General features: G+C 29.1%; 3 protein-coding genes across 5 annotated transcripts in view; 1 reads left to right on the top strand and 2 right to left on the bottom strand.

Moving 5' to 3' along the window:
- Positions 1-2,638, bottom strand: part of crm (cramped chromatin regulator) — a 3,326-nt gene extending 688 nt beyond the window's left edge. The window contains 8 exon segments of the mRNA XM_011503613.1: positions 1-245; positions 473-616; positions 700-864; positions 925-1,410; positions 1,484-1,674; positions 1,759-1,962; positions 2,030-2,293; positions 2,368-2,638. The exon segment at positions 1-245 is cut by the window's left edge and continues 21 nt beyond it. Coding sequence (XP_011501915.1) covers positions 1-245; positions 473-616; positions 700-864; positions 925-1,410; positions 1,484-1,674; positions 1,759-1,962; positions 2,030-2,293; positions 2,368-2,629 — 1,961 coding nt within the window. The 5' untranslated portion in view covers positions 2,630-2,638.
- A 2,047-nt stretch (positions 2,639-4,685) lies between these two features.
- Stim (stromal interaction molecule) lies at positions 4,686-13,074 on the top strand. Of its 3 annotated transcripts, XM_011503610.1 has the most exons (11): positions 4,686-4,896; positions 5,618-5,896; positions 6,160-6,299; positions 6,386-6,505; positions 6,595-6,707; positions 6,801-6,916; positions 6,990-7,303; positions 7,486-7,653; positions 7,711-7,975; positions 8,059-8,133; positions 12,395-13,074. In XM_011503610.1, exons 2-11 carry the CDS (start codon positions 5,671-5,673, stop codon positions 13,000-13,002), a joined length of 2,145 nt encoding a protein of 714 aa, XP_011501912.1. In that variant the 5' UTR covers positions 4,686-4,896; positions 5,618-5,670; the 3' UTR covers positions 13,003-13,074. The 3 variants fall into 3 exon arrangements, with proteins under 3 accessions (XP_011501912.1, XP_011501914.1, XP_011501911.1); XM_011503612.1 differs by lacking the exon at positions 4,686-4,896 and having other exon boundaries at positions 5,364-5,887; XM_011503609.1 differs by lacking the exon at positions 4,686-4,896 and having other exon boundaries at positions 5,364-5,896.
- Positions 13,075-20,072: 6,998 nt separating this feature from the next.
- The window catches only part of rk (G-protein coupled receptor rickets), a 62,917-nt gene continuing 57,684 nt past the window's right edge, over positions 20,073-25,305 (bottom strand). The window contains 4 exon segments of the mRNA XM_011503607.1: positions 20,073-20,294; positions 22,600-22,987; positions 24,376-24,659; positions 25,104-25,305. The exon segment at positions 25,104-25,305 is cut by the window's right edge and continues 29 nt beyond it. Of these exon segments, the coding sequence (XP_011501909.1) occupies positions 22,600-22,987; positions 24,376-24,659; positions 25,104-25,305 (874 nt within the window). The 3' untranslated portion in view covers positions 20,073-20,294.

Here is a 25,305-nt window from a genome sequence, read left to right as displayed (position 1 = left end):
ATTCTCAAAAAATGTTTTTGCGTATTTTCTATATTCGAATCTATGATTTTGTTCGGCTTTTCAACAGTACTCTCATTCATGGGAATTTCTGTCATAGTCACTGTTTTAGTACCAACAGAAACATTTCGCACTTCTGGATAAGAAATTTGATGATTTGTTTCCGGCGTACTCGGAAGAACTCGTTGTACCACAAGACTCCTTTGCCTTAAAATTCTTCCTCTTCGACAGAATCGCGATTTGTACTTCTACAATAATCAAACAAATTTATCTACTTTGTAAATAATACTCCTGACCAATGTTTTATATTTAATAAATTGGCTATCGAATGTTTCTTAATTAATTCTTAAATTCTTATTAAATTCACTTATTTTTTTCTAACAATTATATAAATATCATTTGATTGGTCGTATACAAATACAAAATTTAAATGAAAATTAATTTGAATATATTATTTTTAATGACTTTTACGTACGTCTAGTTGCGTTTTAAAAGCTTCTGGAGCACCCATTTTATGATAAGCTTGGGGTATCAGAGGCCTTCTAAATGTTGATTCTTTTGTCGATGGTATCCTCGAGGAAATTACAGTTTCATTACTGCCAGATACATTGTCATATCCCTGAGGACATTACAAAACCAGTTTATTACATTTTATCAAGATTTTATGCAATTATTATAAAATATTAATTATTTATTTAATACTTTGCTGGTGCCATAGCTATGTTTAGCTATTGACAATAATTTTTGTAGAGCTAAGCTTAAGCTGTTATCTTGTAAAGTTTCAATAGTGCTCGTTTTTTCATTCGATGTCTCACGTATTGGCGATTCCCACCAATATTCCAATACTATTTTTGAGTCTCTCCCAAACTACGAACGAATACAATTCTTTTACATATAATCTTCTTATATATTAATATGAATTCTTACCATTAAAAATAGATCTCCAACTGTAATTGTGTTTGCTTCCTCGACATTCCAGCCCAGGCGAATTCTATCAACAGTCTCTCTACCGGGAAAGCCACCGGATCCCGCTGGTTGTTCCATCAATGATTTTTCAACATTATTTGAAAGAGATATTTTCTCCGATGTAGGAGCTACGCTTGATTCCGAAAAATCTATATCACTATTATCTGGCACATCATCAGATCGATTACCCAGTCTTTTATCTCCTTTATATCTCTTTATACCTTTTTTTCCAACACCTTTTAAATATTGCATTGTTCCCAGTAATTCAATTCTGGAACTCTTCAGTCCCAGGCGATTTTCATAAGAATTTAAGCTCACGCTATTACTTGTTAAATATTCTCCGAGATTCACAACTGGTAATGTAATTTTACAGCCTTCAGGAGGGGCAACACGTAATAATCGCGTGCCTTTAACATCAGCATTCGAAATATTTTCAATATCTGTAGACTATATTTTAATGTAAGGCAAAATACCTAAACTAATTTTTATTAATTCAAAGAATTAAGCATTTCAAGGATACAGTTTTTGCTTTCCACGGTCTCCATCGTTGCTGTAAAAATGATAATATACTGGATAGTCGTCGTTGAATTGGAACAAGAATTCGAACTCTTGGGTTCATTGCTAACGCTTGAACATGCCACCAAGTCACATTATTTCCCGGGCGTAATTCCATTGTTACTCTTGATGGAAGCTTAATATCTTCCTGCCAACCTGTTTAACACAAAATGCATTGATGTCTCACATTTTCACAACATCATTCATTGTGTCTAAATCTTTCGATTTATAATTAATTACCTTCTAATTGATTTAATTTTCTAAGGGCTCTACATATAGGTGTTTTAATTCTCATTGTTTTGCCTCTCAAGCGAACCTGTGTCGATCCCCAATACACCAATTCATTTAATTTCATTTGAACTTTTTCATGCATTCTTGGTAACTTTCTCCTCAATTCTCCATAATTAATTAAACCATATAATTCTTGCGATGTCTTTTTTACATCTAAATAAATATTTGAAATGAATAGTTTGTAAATTTGTAAATAATTATTTTTTCAATACTAACTAACCTTCTGAAAACTTTAAATGTTTTGATATTTTTAACCAGGTGCGATAATAAAAATGCCTTATTTGTTCCTTGTTTTTTATCATTTTTTCTGGTAAACCTTTTTTCTTCCCTTGAATTAGAAAATAACTTTGCAGAGCATCGAAATCTTTACCAAATTCATTAACAGCTTTAAAAAATGTGTTTTTGTCTTCCATAGACCATAATTCGCACGATCTTTTGAGCGACCTCATGATTTTTGCTTCTGCCTCTGGATCATCTTTTGTCTCTAAATGTATAAAAAAAATGTAATTTATAATTCTTTTATATTATTTGCTTACTGTTTAAATATTAAGACCATACCTTTTTTTTCATTAGAATGGCTAGAGTCAATATCCAACCTCATTCTCTTTGATCCTCGAACAATACGAACGTTTGAATTCTTAAGGTCGGAAGAAACTTTGGTATCGGAGGTCTTACTAGTACTTTGAATCGATATATTTTCTTCTTTCTCATCATTATTTTCTTCTCTTAAAGCACCTGTTTCTTCTAAAATATTCGATTCTTCTTGAACAGTATCAATAGTGGTAGCAGTAACATCAATGTCTATTTCTGTCGAGGCCATTTTTACCCTGAGACTGTAAATATTTTATTAAAAATAATGCGTAAGTCATAGATTTTTAATTATAAATTATTATAAACAAAACTGCTACACGTAAATGAACATATATATATATATATATATATATATATATATATATATATATATATTTAATCGTAGATTTAAAGGCATGCAATAAAATTCGATATGAATTTATAAATATCTCTCGATTAAGGTGTAACCAAGAACTTTATTAAAAACGTACTTTTCGGTTTTATGCACAAGAATTATTTACATAATTTTAGAAATTCATCTTTTTTTTTACAGATAACGACAATCACTGCATATGTAAACATAACCAAACTATTTGATTTATAACAAAGCTTCCTCGCAACGTATAGTTTATCTCTTCTCTTTCTCTCTCTTGCACACCGGAGTGCTTGTTCATACGCCACGATATAATATAAAAACATATTCTTTAATACGTTGTATAATAAAAGCAATTAAAATTTGAATAATTATGGCGATAAAATAATGTCCCGTTGAAATAAATTGAAATAGTAAATTGGAGTAGAACATTACTATGAAGTGCTCTATAATATAAAATTCGCGCCATTCATCTATCGATCTCTGCATGCGCTATGTGCAAGCACGCGAAAAAAAAGGAATAAATATTAAAAAATCATTAGGAGTAAATCATTAGTAAAATCTCTTCTTAAAATATTTTTATTTCAAAATCTTTTTATTAAAATTTCATAGCAAATAGCAGGGTATTATTATTTTTTTAAACGATTATTGTGAGATTTATTGCACCAATCAAGGATTGAACTTAATTGTAATTACAATATACATGTTGCATTAAACAAGCGTTAAGATGAATTCATTGAATTTATAAAAAAAAATTGAGTCAGACGATAACATGCGCGTTAGTTTCGTCATTTAACTTTCAAAAATGTGAAAATTTGCAGATAGCGATAAGGAACGCACAGAAAATAAGCGCATAAAGTACGGGGTAACGCGCATTCATATTACAAGTTAAAAGCAGCTTAAAGCGTTTTTTAATACCTCGACTATTGAAAGAGACAGGAAAATTAAAGAAACGTAAGCAGCAATCAATGGCTCCGAGAATTGCGACACTACATAACCCAATCCGTTCAATAAAAGACCTTTTGTACTTAACGACAAAAGCGTGAAATTACCGATTCGCCACGAATGTTCAACCTTGAAGATCGGCGCGCGCGCAGTGTGAATATACCCGGCAGTCGAATCAACTGTATATACACGGATAATGAACATCTGATTTTCACTGGCCGCTCACGGAGACGTTTGTGCTCTCGTGTGCTTCGCGACGAGGACGAGGACGAGGACGAGGACGAGGACAGCGACAACAACGACAATTCTCTCACCGCTCGTAGTCAGCAGCTACTTGCAATGATTTGGACACACGCGATACACTGTGATAACAAGCCCGGAAATTCTTTCTTTTTTTTTTATATACGCATGCAAATCGCGTTGTGTCTGTACGGCTGTTTCGTAAACCCTATCTGTTGCACGCGCGATTAGAACTAAGGGATATCTAGATCGGCCTTGCTTCATCTCTGACTCCCTCTCTCCCTCCCAGTCTCTCGTTCTCTCTCTCTCTCTCTCTCTCTCTTCTCACTCACTCTCTCTCTCTCTCTCTCTGCTTTAAGATTATGAGACCCAAGGATATGCGTTCCGTGTCACCACATCGACAACGCATGGTAGTCGATTTCGCTGTCTGTTTTAAACATGCGGACGACAACTAATCAGCACGTGGGTCAGTACAGCTTATATCAAAAGTCTCATATATCACCTTTTCCATTTTCATTTCCTACTCATACGCACGACAATTTATACGAGATATCAAATGTAAATGACACTGTGTCGTCAACTTCATCATCTCTTTCCTACGAAGACGGCGAATATAGGTATGCGATAGCTAATACAGTACAAGTGCTTGTACGTACGTGCCCGTTTGAGTGAATTGTAGCCGCTGTCGCCGCTGCCGTTGCCACCACCGCCACCGCCGTCGCCACCGCCGTCACCACCGCCGCCGCAGCCGGAGCCGCCGCCGCCGTTGCTGTCGTCTTGTTTGAGGACCCCGCGCGAGTTTTTCGACACAGTGCGCTAAACACGCGCATACACACATATATCACATGTATGGACATAAGCCTGCGTGACACATATGCATACGCGCACGTACATATACTTACACAAGTAAGCAAGCAGACATAAGTGTATTTAACCTTGACGGGCAGACGTCGTTAGAGGTGAGGGTGCCTGCATATTTATTTTAATTTACCTTATATCTTCTTTACAGCATTATAAGTACCGCCAGTTTCTTAATGCGAAGACAAGTATAATCTTTTGTCTCCCTCTTCCAATGTATTACATGATACATACAAAGCATTAATATATCGCGACACTCGCTTAGCGTCTTTACGCTTCTTTTTCAATTAATATATATTATCTTTCTTCTTTCCTTCTCAAACTTTCTATCTTCATTTCAGAGAATACGTTAGTTCACTTTTCATCTGACGATATTTATTATTAGAACTATTAATGTCTGCGAAATTTTCCAACTTAACGAATCTCTCTCTCTCTCTCTCTCTCTCTCTCTCTCTCTCTCTTTTCCCTCTCTTTCGCTCGTTGGCTCGCTCTCTCTTTCTCTCATTCTTTCCTTTCTCTCTCTCTCTCTCTCTCTCTCTCTCGCTCATCATCTCTCTCTCTTCTTTTTTTCACTATAATTTCCCCTCCGTTTTGGTCGCACTGTTAGGCGCGGGACAGTGGCAGTTCCGTTGAGGAGCTGTTTGGGATTCCCTGCTGTCGCCAGGATAGTATACGAAGCATCGATTGTGACGTGCCCTGGGAATGTTCTTCTCGAGGAATAAACAGAGGGAACGTCGGCAGTGGATTTCATGATACCGCTAGGTTGGGTCGCGCGCGTGTTTTTCATCACCTGCTTAATAGCCGATTTGTGCGAAATTACAGCGCGAGTGCTGTCATCGGCTGCGGAGGCTCGAAGCGCGACGAGTTAACCTAAAATGCAATTAGTTGCGAGTGCCGACCCGATTTTGCTCCAGCTCGTCCTTCACTTGCTTTGCTGGCAATGTGCCAGCGTTTGCGCCGGAGGCGGTGCACTGGACGTAGGTTCCACTTATCAACAGTCTGGAAGTACGCCCGGCACCTCTTCTTCCTCCAAGGCTGCCACTTTTTCGACCAGCATAAGTGACGGCCTTGGCAAGGCTGTCGTTCACGAAGGTAGAGACCGTAAGCACAAGTTTTTCTTTTAAGCCACTTCACTTATAAGTGTTTAGCTTTAGTTTGTCCTTGATTTGTTACCAATACCGTTGCTCTTTATATGTAATTTAATGAGATTGTGCAGTAAGCTAATATTAGCTTGATTAAGCACCTTATAGCCATAACAAAGAAGAAAATGCATTGGTAACAAACAGTCATTGGCTTATTTTTTGGAAAATCACCTTTTTCTGATCCCTGTGAGTAATACAGCTTATTGGTCTACTAATTGTTAGGGACTGAATCTTGCAATGATGATCTGGCATGTATTACCATGGCTTCCAATGATAGATTAGGCTTGGAGGCGATCAAATCCCTTCACAGCCAGTTGGATGATGATGCTAATGGAAATATAGATCTGTCTGAGTCGGATGATGTGAGCATCAGCCAATTTAATCATCATTTATATTTTGAAGTTTTATATTTTCAACTTTTATACCAAAGCACTGCATTTTCTTACAGTTTCTTCGAGAAGAATTGCAATATGAAGCAGGCTATGAACGAAGGCAAAGAGCGTTTCATCATAATGATGATATGCATATTAGCGTTAGAGAGCTTTGGGAAGCTTGGCTTCGCTCCGAGGTACAGACATAATTTTTAAATAACAATACTAATATTCTAATAGTTTCATCGTACTTCGTCGTATAGCTCTTTCAATGTATTTATTACAGGTTCACAATTGGACTATAGAGCAAACATCGGAATGGTTAAGTACAAACGTAGAGCTTCCTCAATATGTTAATACTTTTATACAGCATAGAGTTACTGGAGCTACGCTTCCAAGGTGCAAATGCAATTTATAACTTTATAATAAAATTATTTTACTTTGTATTTCAACATTGGGATTTGTATGTAAATTTTTCATTTTGGATTGTAGATTAGCGGTTAACAATATGCATTACGTTAGCAATGTATTAGGTATTAAAGATCCAATACACAAACAAAAAATTGCTTTGAAAGCAATGGATGTTGTTCTTTTTGGACCTCCAAAGGGTGATTTTCTTTTTAAAATTCGAAAAATAAATTTGTAATGAATTTATTAAAATTTATTGATATCAATATTTAGATACCGGGCATAGTATAAAAGACCTTATTTTAATTACATTATTATTTGGAGCACTGATTGGGTGTTGGTATGCTTATCAACAGAAAAAAAGTTCTCAAAAAGATCTTTATAGAATGATGAAAGACATGGAAAGTCTTCACAAAGCAGAACTAGAACTTAAAAGTTTGCAAAAGGAATTTGAAATTGTAAAAATGGAGCAAGAAAGTGCAACAACGGAAAAGCAAAATTTAGAGAAACGTTTAAGAGATGAAAGTATGGGCTTGCATGCGTCATCATCTGATCTTGAAGTTTCTCAATTAAAGGCAGAAATTGAAGTGAGTCATACGTTCATATCATCATGATTATCATCATTATCAGTATTATTATTATTATTATTATTATCATTATTATCATCATTATTATTATTATTATTATTATTATTATTGTTATTATTATTATTATTATTATTATTATCAACTAAATAATAAAGTATGTTTTATAAATACTACCTTTATAGATGTTAAAATTAGAATTACAAAGAGCAGAGGGAGAACTTGAAGATCGTTGTTGGTCTCCTCCTGTTGGTCTCCAACATTGGTTACAGTTAACTCATGAAATAGAAAACAAAGCGTACATGAAAAAAAAAATAAGTGCCGAAAAACAACTTCAAAGTGCACGAGAAGCTGTAAGTTTGCATGAATTAGAATATTAATTTTTTAATTAAAAAAATTATCTTTTGTAGTGTGAAAAGTTAAGGAAAAAAAGATCAAGCCTTGTTGGTGCCTTTGTTTCAACTCATGGAAAATCAATCGATGAAGTTGATAAAAGTATTGTAGAAGCTAGAACGGCATTAAATGAAGTAACAGCAGAGTTACAAGAGCGAGTACATCGTTGGAAACAAATCGAGCTACTTTGTGGTTTTAACATTATAAATAATAATGGTCTATCTTATTTAGAAAATATGCTTTATAGAGGAGCGCCAAATGGTAGAAATCTTGGATTTAGAGGTACACCAAATGTAGTTTATAAAGATAGAAGTTGTTTAAATAAACATCTTAATAATTTATTAATACAGTTCATCTTATTCCAGGACGCCTTAGTAGCCAAGATGATTTGGATGACGATGTGAGCTCATTATATACACCATCTATCTCAGGTGCTGCAGGTAAGCAGGAATTGGACAACAATGACCACTCCAATTGACTGATTTTTGCTCGACTTCTTTTGTATACCTTCTTCCTATCTTTCCTCTAGTGAAGCTACTGCTTTTTTATACTATAAAGAATTTATATTCATCACACAGTGATAAACATTTGTCTTAACGATAAAAATTTTAAATCAATTCGTATTTTATAAACAAAAGAAATTACACAGCAGTGTTAAGTGATTTTTTATATTATAAATTGTATAAATAATTATATACTACAATATGAATCGTCCATTAAATAACGTGGATATCTTTTTTATTATAAAAATTACAATTGGACAATATTTGTACTTTTACAAAAGATTAATTTAATTTATTAAAAATTGATTTTTCATATATATATATAAATAAGAAATTTAATCCAGATTCGATATTTTATTTTTGAAAAGTTATTTGTTTTTTTCTATTACTAATGTATTTAAAGATAAAGAAGGCTATATAAACGTTAAAATATTTAACAAACTGCGCGATTTATTTATTAATTTATACACGTCCAGTTATCGACTTTGCAAGTATGTATTTGTAATAATAACTGAGATCAATAATTCCACATACATTTATTAGATTTACGTATTAAAAAAATTTTTAATGGTAAGTTAAATTTATATATAGTATACTTATATGGTATAAATATTGCAAGTCACTAGTGAATAAATATAAGACTTTAATGTCTTTAAATTTGTGCCTTAATTTGTGCATTTCCTACTTTTTGAAAATGAGATTACATAGGAAACCAAAACTTTGATACATTTTATTTTCAATTTTTGAATCTCTTTGATTTTAATAGTAAAAATATAAGGAATGCAAAGTTAATCTGAACTTTAAAATACTTACTTATAATAAAATATACTTCTTATTTTTCATAGATATTAGTATTTGTAAACATAGGCGTAAGTGATTGCATGAATTCCAAATTATTTTTGTTTATTGATCATTCACTATTGACAAAAAATGTATGAAATACTCAAAATAATGGACGTAAATTTAATTCTTACTAAAATAGTAATAATTAATCGTACTTACGGCATTCTTTACTTTTATGCCATTTCTTGCAATTTGCTACAAGACAAACTGGCTTAAGTCTAATTTAAATATTTGTATATTAAATTAAATTTGTCAAACTCGATTATAGATTTTATTCATTTGTACATGTACATATAAATATATACTTGTACAAATTATATAAAAAGAAAATTTTAAGAATGTATATAATAAGGCAATATACAAAAAGCGAATTTTAGTGAGCTTACGACTGTAGATTGTGATAGAACTTTTTGGAATAAAATTTTATTCGCTCAAACCGATGATGCGTGTTATAATATTATATATTTTGTATATGATATTGTAAACTGTAATTGCATTACAGGTACGACATATTTTTGGCGTACATATTCATACATTATATTTATTCATATGTATGTTATATTTGATTAATTATGTATATACATATATCTATTCTACAATTCATAAATTAATAAATTAATTTTTAAACTTACACGAATTAAGAAGAAAATTTGATTTTGTACATATAAATTACCTGCTTTGAGCAATTTAGAATCATATTTTAACAATGCTTTTAAACTCAATTGATTTTATATTACCAATTAAATGAATATTTAATAATACGCCATATCGTCATTTATTTACATATTATTTGCAATAATGATTATTATTTTAATTTCAAAAAACTACATTCACACATAATTACACACACTTATATATGATCGTATATATGCAAAATTACTGATTATTATCTTGCTATTTTTAACGTTTCCAATAACATGCATTATTAATTTAACAATATATTTCTTTCATCGCTTTAATAACTTCAATTACAATTAAATAATTGATTAATGCCTTGCAGTTGGTTTTTTATGTTTAACATTTTATTTATCGCATGATTTAACAAAATTACTTAATATAGAAAATAAATTAATCAAATAACGAAATGTTATATGCTAAAAATACCAATTTTTTTTTGTTTCTTTTGCGATTATAAGGAAAACAAAAATTAATTTATAATAAATTAAAAAAATATTTAAATCCATTTGAAAGTATAATGTTGCTCCTAAGAATAATACGAAGATGTAAAACATAATAAGCACGATATAAATTATTTTCGTAAAGAGAATATTAAAAATTCAAGTTTTAATATTATATTATATTATTTTTTTTTTTTTACAAGAATTCTTAATCGTTTCTCAATAATTTTACTCTCAATTCTAAAACAATTATATTATTTAACAATTATATTAATAATACAATTATATAATTAATTATTAAAATATTTAAATATTAGCTTATATTAGCTTAAATTATTTAAATATTATTATTTGCAACGGGTATAAACGATTTAATAATATGATTAAAATTTATAAGTGAAAATCGAATGTTTTAAAATCTTTAGGGATCGTTCTATTCATTGATATATATATATATAATTGATAGTTAATTTATATTTTTGTGGACTAACCTATGCTGAAACAGTTCCATTCAATCTCCTTGCTTTTACGTATATAATTAAATTTAAAATGTTTCGTCAACAATATTATTGTTTCAATACTTTTTTGGAACATTTATATAAAAATAATTTAAGTATAATAATAAATATAAATTAATTGTATAAAATTGTGAATCATAGCTTTATTAACTTATTATAGAATATTAAAATAATATATAATTTTTTTTGAATTTTATATTGTTATTAAATAGAATATAAATTTTTATGAGAAAAATTTCAACGAACAATTGAATTCTAGAATATTAAAACAAATTTAGAGCATATAATATTATTATTATTATAGATAATAAATCGATTGAAATTTTATTATTAAATATGTATACAATTGTTGATAATCAAATCCTCACTTTTATATATTCAACATTTTTCCATTCAACAGTTTCATCAATTAATACTCTATATTTTATTAAAATGAATTTTTCGTAATGTTAAAATAATGTATCTGAAATATAATTATTTGGAAAGTAAATTAGTAAAACATTTTATTTATACTTTCAATTGATTAATAGTGTAGTTTTTTTTATAACAGCGTAACCAATGTAAATTACAAGGAGATTTATTCAATGGAATATCTAGGTTCTTTTCGATCAAAATTTAAGGAAATTAATGATGCTGAATCTTCATCAATATTGATTACTGATCGATATATTTCAAGGAAAATATTAATCAAATGGACAACAAAAATGTTTACATCCAGGAGGAATTCTATCTAGGCATCCATTATATAATAATTAATCACAATAGAAGTATTTAATTTGACAGAATTAATATATTGCGACTTATTTTTATAAATAATTTATGTATATCAGCAGATTCTTTTACAATATAATATTATTAATATTATAAATTATTTAAATAATTGCCCTAATTTTTCAATTAATTATGAATTGATTAATAAAATTACATAATTTAAAATAGCTGGTATATTTTTTTTTGTATATCTAGGAATAATTTGCAATACAAGAATGATAGGTCAAGTACGTTATTATATAATGTATTATTTAAATTTAATATAGCCAATTAGTTAAGTGTCGTCTGTTCATTCAAATTTTTATGAATTTATCGATTAACAATTATTTTAATTTCTGTATGAATTATAAATAATGTAATAATAATCTAGGTGCGGTAATGTTGAATAATACCTGAAGAAATATATAGATTTATACCGTTTGTATAGATTTGCACCATTTGCGTATGAATTTTATTGTTTGCGTAAAAAGTACAGATTTTATCGGTAATTTTTCCGGCGCAAATCGCTGTAAAGTAACATAATAATTATACCTATTGTTACAATTTACAATGTTACAATACGAATAATTATACTAATAGCTATGCAATTTTTAATATAAAGAGCAAGTAACAATAGCCTTAATATCAGAATATTTTATAAAATATGAATTTATAAAATAATTAATACAGCCTTGTTTGTTGTTTAAAATTAGCGTTATATTGTATATTTTTTTTTAGTATCAACTAGTTTATCGAATTTGCTATATTTGTTTTATTGAATACTCACGTGATGTTTTAAGATTTCTACTAGCTTTACCCGAAGAAAAAAATACATATAATTCAATGAATAATAATGTTATGTAGGTTGCAATAAAAAAAAGAAGATAAAACGTTAAAGCGTGTTGTTGAATTGTCGTAAAATTGTATAGAACTAATATGCTATATAAATAGACGATTTGATGTTCGCAGGTATACCGGAAAACTTGCCCTGGAAGGAGTCATCAATACCCCTGGATTCGTCCAGCAGTGAGACGGGAAAAGACACACCACCAGAGACAGTGCACTTTACGTTGGGTGATGGGCCCGATGACGTCGGTGGTATCTCTTCAACATTCGTAATGTCTACTCCAACGACCGTGATCTCGCCGGCCTCGGTTTCAGCGACTTTGACAAGCTCAATGACGATTATGCCAAGGCAACTATCAACCTTCGATAGAATTCCCGAGGACAAAATGCTAAGTGGAAATATCATCAGATCTTACAGTCAGGATGCTAATTTAGCCCTCCACGAGGACAAGCAGGCCACTATGGGTGGGATCCCGACCACAACTACCTCATCATTCCTCACAAAAATATCTAATTCGGAAAACTCGTTGGAGACTGTGCCGAGTATGGAGAAGCTCGGCCGTTTTGGAAGCCTCAAAAAGTCTCTGCGAGAGCTTCCGACCGTTATGTCCGTTGACGAAGAAACCCTATCCACCGACTCAAACTCCACCGCCGACAATGACGAGTTAAAGCGCAGGCGTCGAAAACTGCAGTTTCCCGCTTTTCGCAAAAATAAGAACAAACCATCGTGATGCAGGGTGGTGTTGGAGCATGAGGTTCGGTTACTTAAGCGTTTTCTTGTTGACACGAACTTGAGTACATGAGAGAAAGAGAGAGAGAGAGAGAGAGAGAGAGAAGAGAGGGCCAATGAGCATGTGAATGAGTGAGAGAAAAAAAGAAACAGAGTGAAAGAGTGAGAGAGAGAGAGAGACGGAGAGAGAACGGGTGTGTGAGTGCGAGATAAAAAAAACAGCGTGTGGCCACTTGTGTGAACGCTAATCGAGAGAGAGAGAGAGAGAGAGACATCGATGAGTCAATTTTATGTGCAAAAGAAAGTGAGAGATGATTATACTCGAAGAGGATGACGAGTGAGTTATATCATACCTTGTAAGGAAAGGGCTAATGTGCAATCGTTCGTCGATCGGTGATATATGTAGCAATTTAGAATTGTTATTATATCGTAAAACTTAATGCTTACTTTCTTTTTGTCTTTCTTTTATCAGAAGAATTTTTTTATAAATGTTTTTAATTCATTTTAAATAATTGAAAGTACTTAAAATGATGGGCTTTACAAAAGATATAATTTTGTTTTATTAAATATCTTTTAATCACGATGCTATTATATAATTTAACCTGTATTTCAATACATTATTCAGGCTTTGAAAATTATTTGTAAGAACTAATATAGTAAAAACTGGTGATAAATTATAAATTAAAACTATAAACAATCGGTTTTATATATTTTTTTTTAATATTTAAAGCGAATATCGTTTAGACGATAATATATTTTCCGAAAAAATTTTTTTAACTTCAAATCGGCAGCGTTTATTGCGACGAAATTTCTACTTCTAATCTCCATGTTATGCAATGACGCTAAAGCTAACGACAGTGGATTAATTGATTTTCATTTTTCGTTAATAATATGAAACGTAAAATTAAAAAGTTTGTGCAAGTTTGTTGTCAGAAATGATATTTAGATAAAACTACGTAAAAGGATTGATACATCGTGCTGGAGGCTTATGTAGATATTAGATAAATAATTTTAATGCAAATTGAAAGAATAGCCTGAGGTTGCTTAAAAAGGGATGGTAATCGTCATTTTAAAAAGCAAAAAACATGTTTGAGGATGCAATTCATATTATTCAAACATTTTAAATATAAATCTAAATACAAAATTAATTACAATTTTCCAAATTGCACGAACTTGTATTAAATGAAAGTACGGATTTATATTATGTGTTAAAAAAGCTCTAGTATGTATTTTTTTTATTGTCTAATTTAATTTCTTTTAAAAACTGATGTCACTAAAAGATTCTCTTAGTTATTTAACTTTACCCTTTTCATATTATTATTATTATTATTATTATTATTATTATTATTATTATTATTAATTGTTATTAATAATAATAATAATTATTATGCTTAATGTATTTCATTTTTAGAAACAATATTAAATATTATTTCATTTACTTAATGTAAAACAGCTAATATTATTACAATTGTATTTATCAAAATTTTACTTCCATCTTAATGCTTGTATAGTAAATTTGAAAGGTTCTAAAATAATCGTGATTATTCTAATTAATTAATATCAATTTAAAAGATAGCTTTTCTTAAATTGTTTAAATTCGAATAAGTATAATAATAAATTAATATTTATGAAACTTTTGACGTTAAAGATAATTTGACTGTATCGTTTGGATTGAAAATTATTTCAGAATACTTTTTTCTTTATATTTTTTTGCTTAAGTTCTTACTCAAATCTGTAAATAGTTTTATTAAATTTAGTTATTGTACAGTACTTATTATTATTATAAGACTTAGATTAAATTACAGATCTAATTACAATTATTTTTATTATCTTTTTGCAAAATAGCAATTTTAAATACTAATTTTGGAACGCCACTTAATGGATCGAATTTTCAAAAGAAAACAATACGTAATTAATGTTAAAGTAGAACGAAACTTTAGATCCGTCCATAAATAATTAATAATCAATAAAAAATTGGCAATAAAAGTAATTTCATTCCAAATTGATTTTATAATATTTATTAATTATTATTGTAATGAGAATTTTAAAAAGGGTAAGAGATTATATGTAAAATTGGCTTGTACTGTTGCCTTATAATACTTAACAAGATATGTATGGTATCTTAGTTTTTCTGCCAAACAATTATATTCTGTTTTCCGTTTCATTATTCTAATATTATTTCGTTTAGCTTAATGATAAATATTTTCGATATAATTGAGAAGGAAGAAAAATCAGGAATAAAAATTGTCAAATGTTAATGTAAATCGAATGCATTCGTAATCAAAATCATTTTCTGTTCACATGGATTTATATAAATAATCATTATGGTCAATTTAATATTTTCATTGTAGAACGTCACGTATAATAGTTTCGATAAAATCCTAAAAACATGTCAGAAGACAGATGATTAGTATGTATGAAATTTATTATTACACTTTCTTATATCGACATGTAAATAGACTTAGCGAGATAAAAAGATAAGGTTAAAATTGTCTGGAACAATTTTTGTGTTAATATGCATAGTTAGAATTACGACAAAATTATCTATAAAATAGACATAATAGAAATAATAATAAAGAATAATTTAAAGTTGTATAATTAAAATATGCAAACATTATAATTTTCGATAATGAGCAAATAGTTTTTTATCCATCCTCGATTTTTGCTTTTTTTTATTAGATATTGAATATATAATAAATTTTATTGCATTATTATTATTATTATTATTATTATTATTATTATTATTATTATTATTATTATTATTAGTAGTAGTAGTAGTAGTACATGTAGTAGTATGATTATTCTGATGATGATGATTAATATTATTATTAGAGATATAGTTTTTGCAAAGTGAACAAAATTTGTGCAGACAATTACATGTAATAATAATAGTAATGTATATATTTAAGGGTACATGCATATACCTTTAATATTTTAATTATATGCATTAATAAATCACAGAAAAATTGAGCAAACATTTATATTACAAAAACAGATAGAAGTATTATCAAAATGAATGATTAATTAAAATATTATTAAAAATATTCAAATGATAGGTTCTCAAATTCAAATAGTATTTTAAAATTTTCATCACACACTACACAAGTACAATTTATTAATATTGACGTTAAGTACACCTCTAAACAAATAATATAATGATTTTATTAAAAAACTTTACTTTCCGTTATATTAATTACTTATTTTAATGCTTCCATATATAGAAACTAAAAGAATAATAGATTATTTAAAATAAGAGTAATAATATATATATTTGCTAAGTTTAAAAAAATTAGATTATTGACTACGATTCATTACCATAAAGAACTGTTAGATATAAAAGATAATCCTTTATAAATCAAATCTTGATTAAAAGAAGATTAAAAAATAAAATTTTGATTGTACAGAATTTTATGTAAACATAATTATTTTAAAAATAGTTTTTTAATGTTTAGAAGAAACTTTTTTGACTTGATAATATTAATAATTTGTTGATAAAGTAATTGATATAGGAATGCCCGAAATCGAAAATTATTACTATTCGAATAATACAATACTATTGGTTTAACTATTCCATTTATAATTAGTTATAATTATACTTATTTTTATCAAAATTACAGAAAATATTTTTACCATTATTCGACATTAATAATATTACACCGTCATTCGCATATAATTTACGAATATGTTCTTATTGATTTCAGCGTTAATTATAGTCTTCCTTAATAATGTAATAACATAAATAAAAAAATTAAACTTTTTCAAAATGAAGAACTGCATACTTTGTTTTTTTTCGATTTATTTTATCAATCGATTATTAAAATAAAAGAAATTCCTTACTTTGGATCGTGTTGATAAGAGTGCGAGAAAAGGAATTGTTTTAATTTCCATTGTATTTTATCTGTACTTTTGGTTATTATTCTATTTTGAAAATTAAACGCAAACGTGCATTTTTATGATTTCGACATGTAGATTAATTAGTACAATTCACTTAACTTGCATTTTTGCAATATTGTATGGTATAATTAAATAAAATAATTGCACATTATATAATTTATATCGTACATAATAATCACTTTTTAACATATGGAACTTTTCAGCTAAAGTTTTACAAGTTTTATTTGTTAAAATACCTTTGAATGTCATTCAATACTTTAATCACAGTTTATAATTATGTAAATACGTTTTTCTTTTCATTTTGTAGAATGGCAAAATGTGCAAAATATCTATCTTAATTAATATTGATGTAATGCAGGATAAGATAGAATATATGTTTATCTTAGAAGTATTTCGACATAGAATGTTCATTATTTGTTGATAAAGTAAGGACTAGATTTAAAAAATTTCATTACTCGTGTTAATTATAAATGACAAAAAGATTTTTTTTTTTAACAATCTACAATGAATCAATGCTTGCTATATATATATATATATATTTTTTACTATTCCTTATTCTTAGATATTTTGATTTGATAAATTTACATTAATTATTTTGAGGAATTTATCAATGTTTGATTGTAATTATGTAATAAATTTAAAATTAATTTTACTTTGAAAAATTATTTGATGCGAGGGATAAATTCCATGCATATAGTTTTTTGTTTTGTTTTTGTTTTTGTTTTTTTTTGTTTGTTTTAATATTTTATTATCTAAAGAAAAAATTAAGTTAGTTAAAATTTTATAACAAACAGGATAAAAAATAAAAAAATTTTTCATTATTACTATAAAATAAATGACATACTATATTGAAGCGTCAAGTTGAAATTATTGTGAATTTTCTAGATACATAATCCATAACAATAAAATTTGTCAAATAAACATAATTTGAAGATTTTAATTATATCAATTAAATATTTTAATCTGGGCGAATCAATTACTTTAACTGTCGCGTATCTGTCGTGATATCAATTACTTTACTTTTCAATCTATTTTTTCAATTATATAACAAAGAATGCACAAAAACGTTTTTATGACATACACGGAATATTCGAAATAGAAGACCCGACGCTTTCAATTTCTATTGATCTATCCGTCATGTTGATCTCGACTTATGTCATCGTATCTCTCATAAAACAATATCTATATTGGCACAGTACTTAATCATACTCGGTTGCGTAAGTGAGTTACTCGGTTCTGTCGTTGCGACATGCCACACATCAATATGGACGAAATTTTGCGCGTATAAATTTCGAATAATGCGCAGCATTTCTCGCGCGAAAAGTTTTCCCCATCACTTTTCAACATTGATTGCTTTCACTGCTGCTCATTGCCAAAGTTTCGAAGTTTGCACAGATGATGCTAACGCGGCCCACACCTTTCTTTTACGTTATTTATATTCCCATTGCCTTATGAAATAAGCGAATGACGCATAAAATGAGTGATTTTTCCTTCATTTCTTGGATTACTTCGCTGCAGGCTTGTTCGTCGGAAAATTAATGTCTATTTCTACAGACAAGTGCTCCCTACTATATTTAGAGTTTTCAAATTTTTTGTCAAAGAAAAATGTATTTTTTTTTTTTTTTTTTTTTTTTTAAATTCATAATCAACAAAACGATTATATTATAATTAACAGGATTATAAAATGTTTTTAGTTTTTTTTTTTTATTGATATTTTCAATGTAAATCGACGTCTATTTTTCATAATGCTTTCTTTAATACGGATGAATATTATTAGATCAACATTTAATAAATATTTCTTACCAATTTCGTATTATTGAGAAGAGATGTTTATATGGAAATGAAATGTATGATATGGGATCGAATTTAAAGTGTCAAATAGCAAAGTAATAAACAATCCGTTAATCTACGCACACGTATAATCATTTGAAATTTAGTTGAATTTATTCGACAAAGCGGTGCTCTACTTTCTTGGTATTTATTTATATGTTTTCATGAGTGCAAATTAACTGTAAATCATTATGTATTTCAAAACTTGATGCTTGGAAGTTTATTGTATTTCATTTTCATACATATTTTCATTTCATCAAATATAAATTTACCATACAAATCAACGAAGTCTGTCAATTATAAATAAACTATGTAATCGAAAAGTCAATTACTCATTTTCTACATTCGAATGTACCGATCGAAATTTCGACTTCCTTTTGTAATTTCAAGTGATTGGCTTTTTTACATATAATTTTGTAATTTGTAAGAACCGACTTTCTTGCCATGTAAAGTAACGAGCCTATAAGTAATTATATCATATCTTATAAGTGTACAATTTTGAACTAAAATATATAATAAATATATATTTATTCTAATCTTGATATTTGTATATACATGACAAGATCTGTGATTGTAGTATAAAGGAAGAAAACGTTAGATAAAAAGCACTTATCTATTATTTGGCCGTATATGAGATTCTAAAGATAAATAATATGATTTCATATTCTCTGTTGAAAGAAAAAAAAGTACCTTATCAATGATGAAAATTTATAAAACTGGTACTTATTCCAGTATTATTATATCAAGCTGTGGTAATATTTCAATTTTCCGGCAGTATAGTTTATTGATTTTGGACTCTCTGACAGATTAAAATTTATCGTTAATAAGTTACGTAAGAGTGGATGCATTTTTTTTTGCTCAAAATAATCGTATTATCAGGTTCTGGAATGCTTTTGTACATATTATACTTGCACACTGAAATCACTCCTTTGAAAAATCTAACGAGTTTTTTCAGTCTTATAATTCAGAAAATACTGAAGTTCTCTTGTTTTATCGACATTTAGAACAAGAACTTCTTTGACGAAGAAGAGTAAATTTAACTAATCAATACAAATATTCGTAACAATTGTTTTATGTGCACTTATATAGAAATAAATTTTTATATTTTAAAACAGCTCATGTACGACACAAGCATTATTAGTAAACAGGTGTAAGATAAATTTCTTATAAAATACAAAATATTTATTTTAGAAATTATTTCAAATATTACCTTTTGCTAAACTAAAATATTACGCAAAACTATTTTAAAGAATAGCGTAGTCAATAATGTTCCAATTTCATTGTAATTATAATAAGCATATTTTATTCAATTCACTGAAAATATTTAAATAGACGACTTTCGCGACAGATAATAATAATTATTATTAAAGGGTGAAGTAAAAAATTGAAATGTTGTTTAATGCTGTGTAAAATAGGAATCTTCTGGTTGTTCAATTAATGGCTGTATAAGCGTGTATACATATGTGATCCTTGACTTAGAATCTCACAGGAAATCTTTCCATCTTTGGTAATCACTTTTGTAATAAAAATCATTGAAGTTTCATTTCGTACGTTGAGTTTTCTCAATAACTGAAAAGTAAGTTTATGAAATTATTAAGTTGTAAAATATTTTTTTTTTTTTTTTTTTTTTTTTTTTTTAATATTTCAATACGAAGATATTGTAATTTTATATAATTGACCTTTCATGTACAAGAATCGTCGATTAAGAGAACTAGATTATTATGAATTATGTATATTAATATTTGCAACATTAAATCATAGTCAATTATAAGCAATTCAATATATTATTTTAGTACCGCTTCATTAATATAACATTGGTCAGCAAAGGACTAATAGAAATTTTGTTTTATGAATAATTAAAATTTCAAATTTTATATTGATTCATATATGTGCAATTGAAAAGAAAAAAAAAATGATAATTTTTATTTCGGGAATTCAATTTCCAATTTTCAGCTATTATCTCGATTTCATAAAAATATTAAATATTCAATATACGTTATAAATATTATCTAAAAACCAATTTATTATGAAGATTCAATTTAATAGTTATAACAATTTTGATAGCCATACACATTATTCTTTGGAGAAACATTCTACGTTTATGGGTAATCTAAAACGATCGCGAATAGCCAGATTTACATGTCTACAGGAATACGAGTATTCATATGTATATTAACCTATCGATTTTTCAGCTCTACGTAATGTTTTCTTTATTGAACATTTATTTTGTTGTAAATAGTTATCTGAAATTAGAAATTTTTCAAATCATAAAAGTTTACGATACTCGATATTATATTTTTACGTAACCACTACACAACCTTTGACAAACATAAAAAGTTTTATTATTTAAAAATTTTTATGTATTTAAAGCAAATAAAGCTATTTATTACATAAAAATTCTAATAAAGTGTTTGAAATAGTTATAAAATAAGAGGCTACTTATTTAATTTAATTTCAAACTAGTTATATAAAAAAGAACATTTAATTAAAATTTATGTGAAACAAACGAGATGCGCTAATTAGCCGCTTTTCAATATTTGTGTGCATTTATATGATTTTCAGATTTATTTTGTCTTTTCATTATATAAATAACCGTGAAACCTAAGTTGTGCAGGCATTTAAATTGTATTATTATGCAAGATGGAAACGTTTTTTAATGGTCAATATCCACAAAGTTAGAAATATTTACATGACATTTAGTTGAAGTAGGTAAAATTTTGCATTTTTCTCTTCATTATTTATTTATCTTTTGTTATTTTGTTATAAGAATTTTTTTAGAATTTTAGTCTTGTAATAGTGTAATTATATTAGTATATCTCGGCATTGATTAAACTAATACTAATAAAATTACTCCTACAAATTAATGGTATACTACTTTGTTGGAATTATTAAAATAAATAGATAAATATTAGAAAAAAAATGAAATTGACTAGTATCAATATTAAATATTGATTTAATATTCAGAATTTTATTTTATTCTATGGTATAAAAACAATTTTAAACTAATTTTGTAAAAAAAACATAATGATCAAACGTTCCTCAAACTTCGTAACATAAAAACAGAAGAAGAAAAACGGAAACAAAATATAGTTAAATGAAAATTTAACTAAAAATTTTTCATTTTAAATAAAACAGTTACTGTATTTTATGAAAATTTTTACAGATATTCCGGTAATAATATATTTACAGGCATAAGAATCCTTGCATAATATACATTAAGCAGTATCTATCGTTTCTCGGTCGTATTCCTTCATATTTGAAATATTTATTATTATTATTATTTATTATTATATAAGAATATTTAATTGTGTATATGTATATGGCAGATTTAAATAATAATATCATATTATATTACTTTATATTATATGATGCATTTTTAACTTGTAAACGTCCAGAAGCAATAATTAAAATGCGTGTGCAAATTATAATGTAATAATAACGAAATGCACTTGAGGTGTAAAGAAATGATAATAAAATATGTTTTTCCAGTTTAAATGCACATATTTCGTAACAAAACTTGATTAAACCATAATATTACTGATATAATTTGATATAAATTACATTAATAATAACAAAGAATATAACACTAAAATAATAAGTCATTTTATCACTATCATTAGTACCACCAACATTTTTACTACCGCTACCATCACCATTACTAATACTACTATTATTGTTACTACTACTTCTATCACTAATAATAATAACAGCAACAGCAATAACAATAATGATGATAATTAACATAATGATAACAATAATAGTAGTATTGATGAGAACGGAGTTGGTGAGAGTAATAACGAGAGTAGTATGGTAATAAGACTGTATGGAGGAATTTTAGACGCAGAGTAATGTAAGCCAAGCAGAACGTAATTACCTAGGAGTGCTTATTGGGGTTGGGCTGGAGATCCACAGCCTCCTCGTTCTCCTCTTTCTCCTCGGCCAGTGTAGCGCTCTCCTCGTCGAACTGTTCGCTCATTTCTGCGGCCGAAGGTATAGTGGCCAATAGGCGAACCGCAAGGCGTCCGGGCGAACCCGGTGAGTCCGGCTCCTGGAAGGCGAGCTGCCGCGTTAGCCGAGGCTTAGGTCGACTCGAACGCAGACTCGTATCCAAGGAGGCGCTCGAACGCGACATGCGCCAAGTGCTCGTGCTCGCCGTCGTACCCGAGCCAGATGAGTCGTTGCGCGAGGAGCTGAGATTCGAGTCCTGCGAGGGTTTGCGCGCCATCAGCCACGAAGCCGTACGTCGTTTCGGATCCAGTAGCCTACCCCATGTCAATCAAAATTGTCAAAGTATTTTAAATATCCCATTGGCTTTTCCGTTCGGCCTTTCCTTGCGCGCTTTATTTGCCAGTCGAAGCAAGTTACTTCATATTTTTCAGCAAACATTTTTTATTTAAACGATAAAATCAATTTCACGTAATTGGTGAATAATTGCTATTGTCTTATGGTAAATAAACAATGTACCGATAACGTGTATAATTTTTTAACGCGCACGACTTTAATTAATTTCAGTAAAAGCTTTGCCATTGCTAGATTGGCCCATAATTTTGGTCCGATGATTCTTACGTCTACATTGTTTACATTTATACATACTTTTTTTTTAAATTAAATTAATATCACATTAAATTATACATGGAACACGTTTTAATTTCTTTTATAATATCATGCACAATTTAATGTTCGAAACGTGTATTAAATAAATAAAGCTGCTTTATTCGACCATATTTCTAATGTACTCTGTAAAAATAGCGTCAAAATAGCGTTTAAATTCACATTCTCTTACAAATTGTATTGATTTATGCTTTTAGATGGAATTTTATCCATTTTCCTTAGGCAAACGTTCTAATTTAAAATAAATCATTCGGGATCAAACGCCCTCATATTGTGGACAATTCGTACAGCGTTTGAATAAATTAGTTACCTGGCAAGTTAGCAATTGTAATTTTATTGCATAATTGTCACGTAAAAATTAATATAATACTATGATATCATAATAAAGTTAAAGCAAACAGAACAATATGATAATTTATGACAGAATTTGGTAGCTATAAGCTTTTATAATTGCTTTTATAAATTTTAACTTTTAATTGTATTTAAAGTGGTGTATATTAGTCTATCGTATTATATATGTAAAAAGGCAAGAAAAGAAAAGTTTTTAAATTTTTATTTACTCTGTTTTTGTTTTAATTCATTTGGTTATTATCGTTGCTTATTAAGATTAAGTACGATTATTAAGATTAAAAGTTTCCGTAAAGATTAAAGTCTACGGCTCAAGGCGAATCGTGGACAAGGATAAGCGCAATAGATCGTTAATTAGTTGAGAAATGTAAGATATGACAAATGCTTCAAAATAAGGGACATTTGTTGATCTAAGAGGAAAGAAAGAGAAAGAGATAGATAGATAGATAGATAGATAGATAGATAGATAGATAGAGAGAGAGAGAGAGAGAGAGAGAGAGAGAGAGAATAAATATTCTTACAGTCTATTTGCTCCCCATTAGGTGTACTAATGAAAATGAGCGCGACTCAGCGCATTTCCAATAAATCCGAGCTACGAATACATACATACATACAGCGATTAAATAAGCAGTAGAATCGTAAAATTACAAAATTGCAAATTGCAATAGTAGCGATGCGTCATTCAATTTACCTAAGAGGGATACCGCAGGGGTGATTCTGACGCCAGGAATCGGACCTCGACGAGGAGTAATTTTCGCTGGATGACGTGGACGAGGCTCGTTTGTGTTGATTTTGCTGATTCTCGGTTATCTGATAGCTATAAGGGTTGGTCGTGACGTTTCTGCGTTGGCGCTGGGTCTTGGAACACGGCCATCTAATGCTCTTTTGCCACCAGCGTGTCGTCACCGTCGACGTCGTCTTCGATTGACCCCTTTCCAGAATCACTCTTGCGCCCTTATAGCACGGACAGGTGGTCTAGGCAATGGACAAAGGATGTTGGGTAGCATATGGCAATTTTCATCATTAGACAAGGCTCGCATATTTTCTTTTCCATTATCGTTCGTTATTCCGTAAATAGCTTCAAACTAACTTCAAACTTCCACTTAAATCGAATATTTCGAAATCATGTTCATGCATCTTTGACGAAAGGGACAAAAATGTTGAGTGTCAAAAGACATATGATTGATCTACCGTTAAATCCGAAGTTAAACGAAAGGATCGGAGCATTCGAAAATACACATGTTGTGAGCATTCACAACACTTTTTATTTATAATTATTAATAGAGATATTTTTTTTAATTCTTAGATAGGTCAATATGATGGCGTTTGTTAGTAAAAAAAAAAAAAAAAAAAAAAATTGCAATTTCAAGTGAACTGTTCAAGTCGATATTATTACGGAACATGGATCACTATTTGTACCTGGTGATGAAATTCGCGGGAGGCCGACCTGTCGATGTGGCTGTTAGTGTTGGCTGGCGTCAATCGATTACTGAAGTTGGAGCTGTGTCTACATCTGCCAATACTTCTCGTAACCCTTGACTCCTCGATGGTCTTGCAGATAAGCATACAGTCCTTTTTGAACTGTTTGGTAAGTATGGCGTAGAGAAAGGGATTGCAGCAG

Source organism: Ceratosolen solmsi, unplaced genomic scaffold (assembly GCF_000503995.2).
Source record: "Ceratosolen solmsi marchali unplaced genomic scaffold, CerSol_1.0 scaffold8, whole genome shotgun sequence".
Lineage (NCBI taxonomy): Eukaryota > Metazoa > Arthropoda > Insecta > Hymenoptera > Agaonidae > Ceratosolen > Ceratosolen solmsi.
This window is presented reverse-complemented; position numbering and strand designations above follow the sequence as displayed.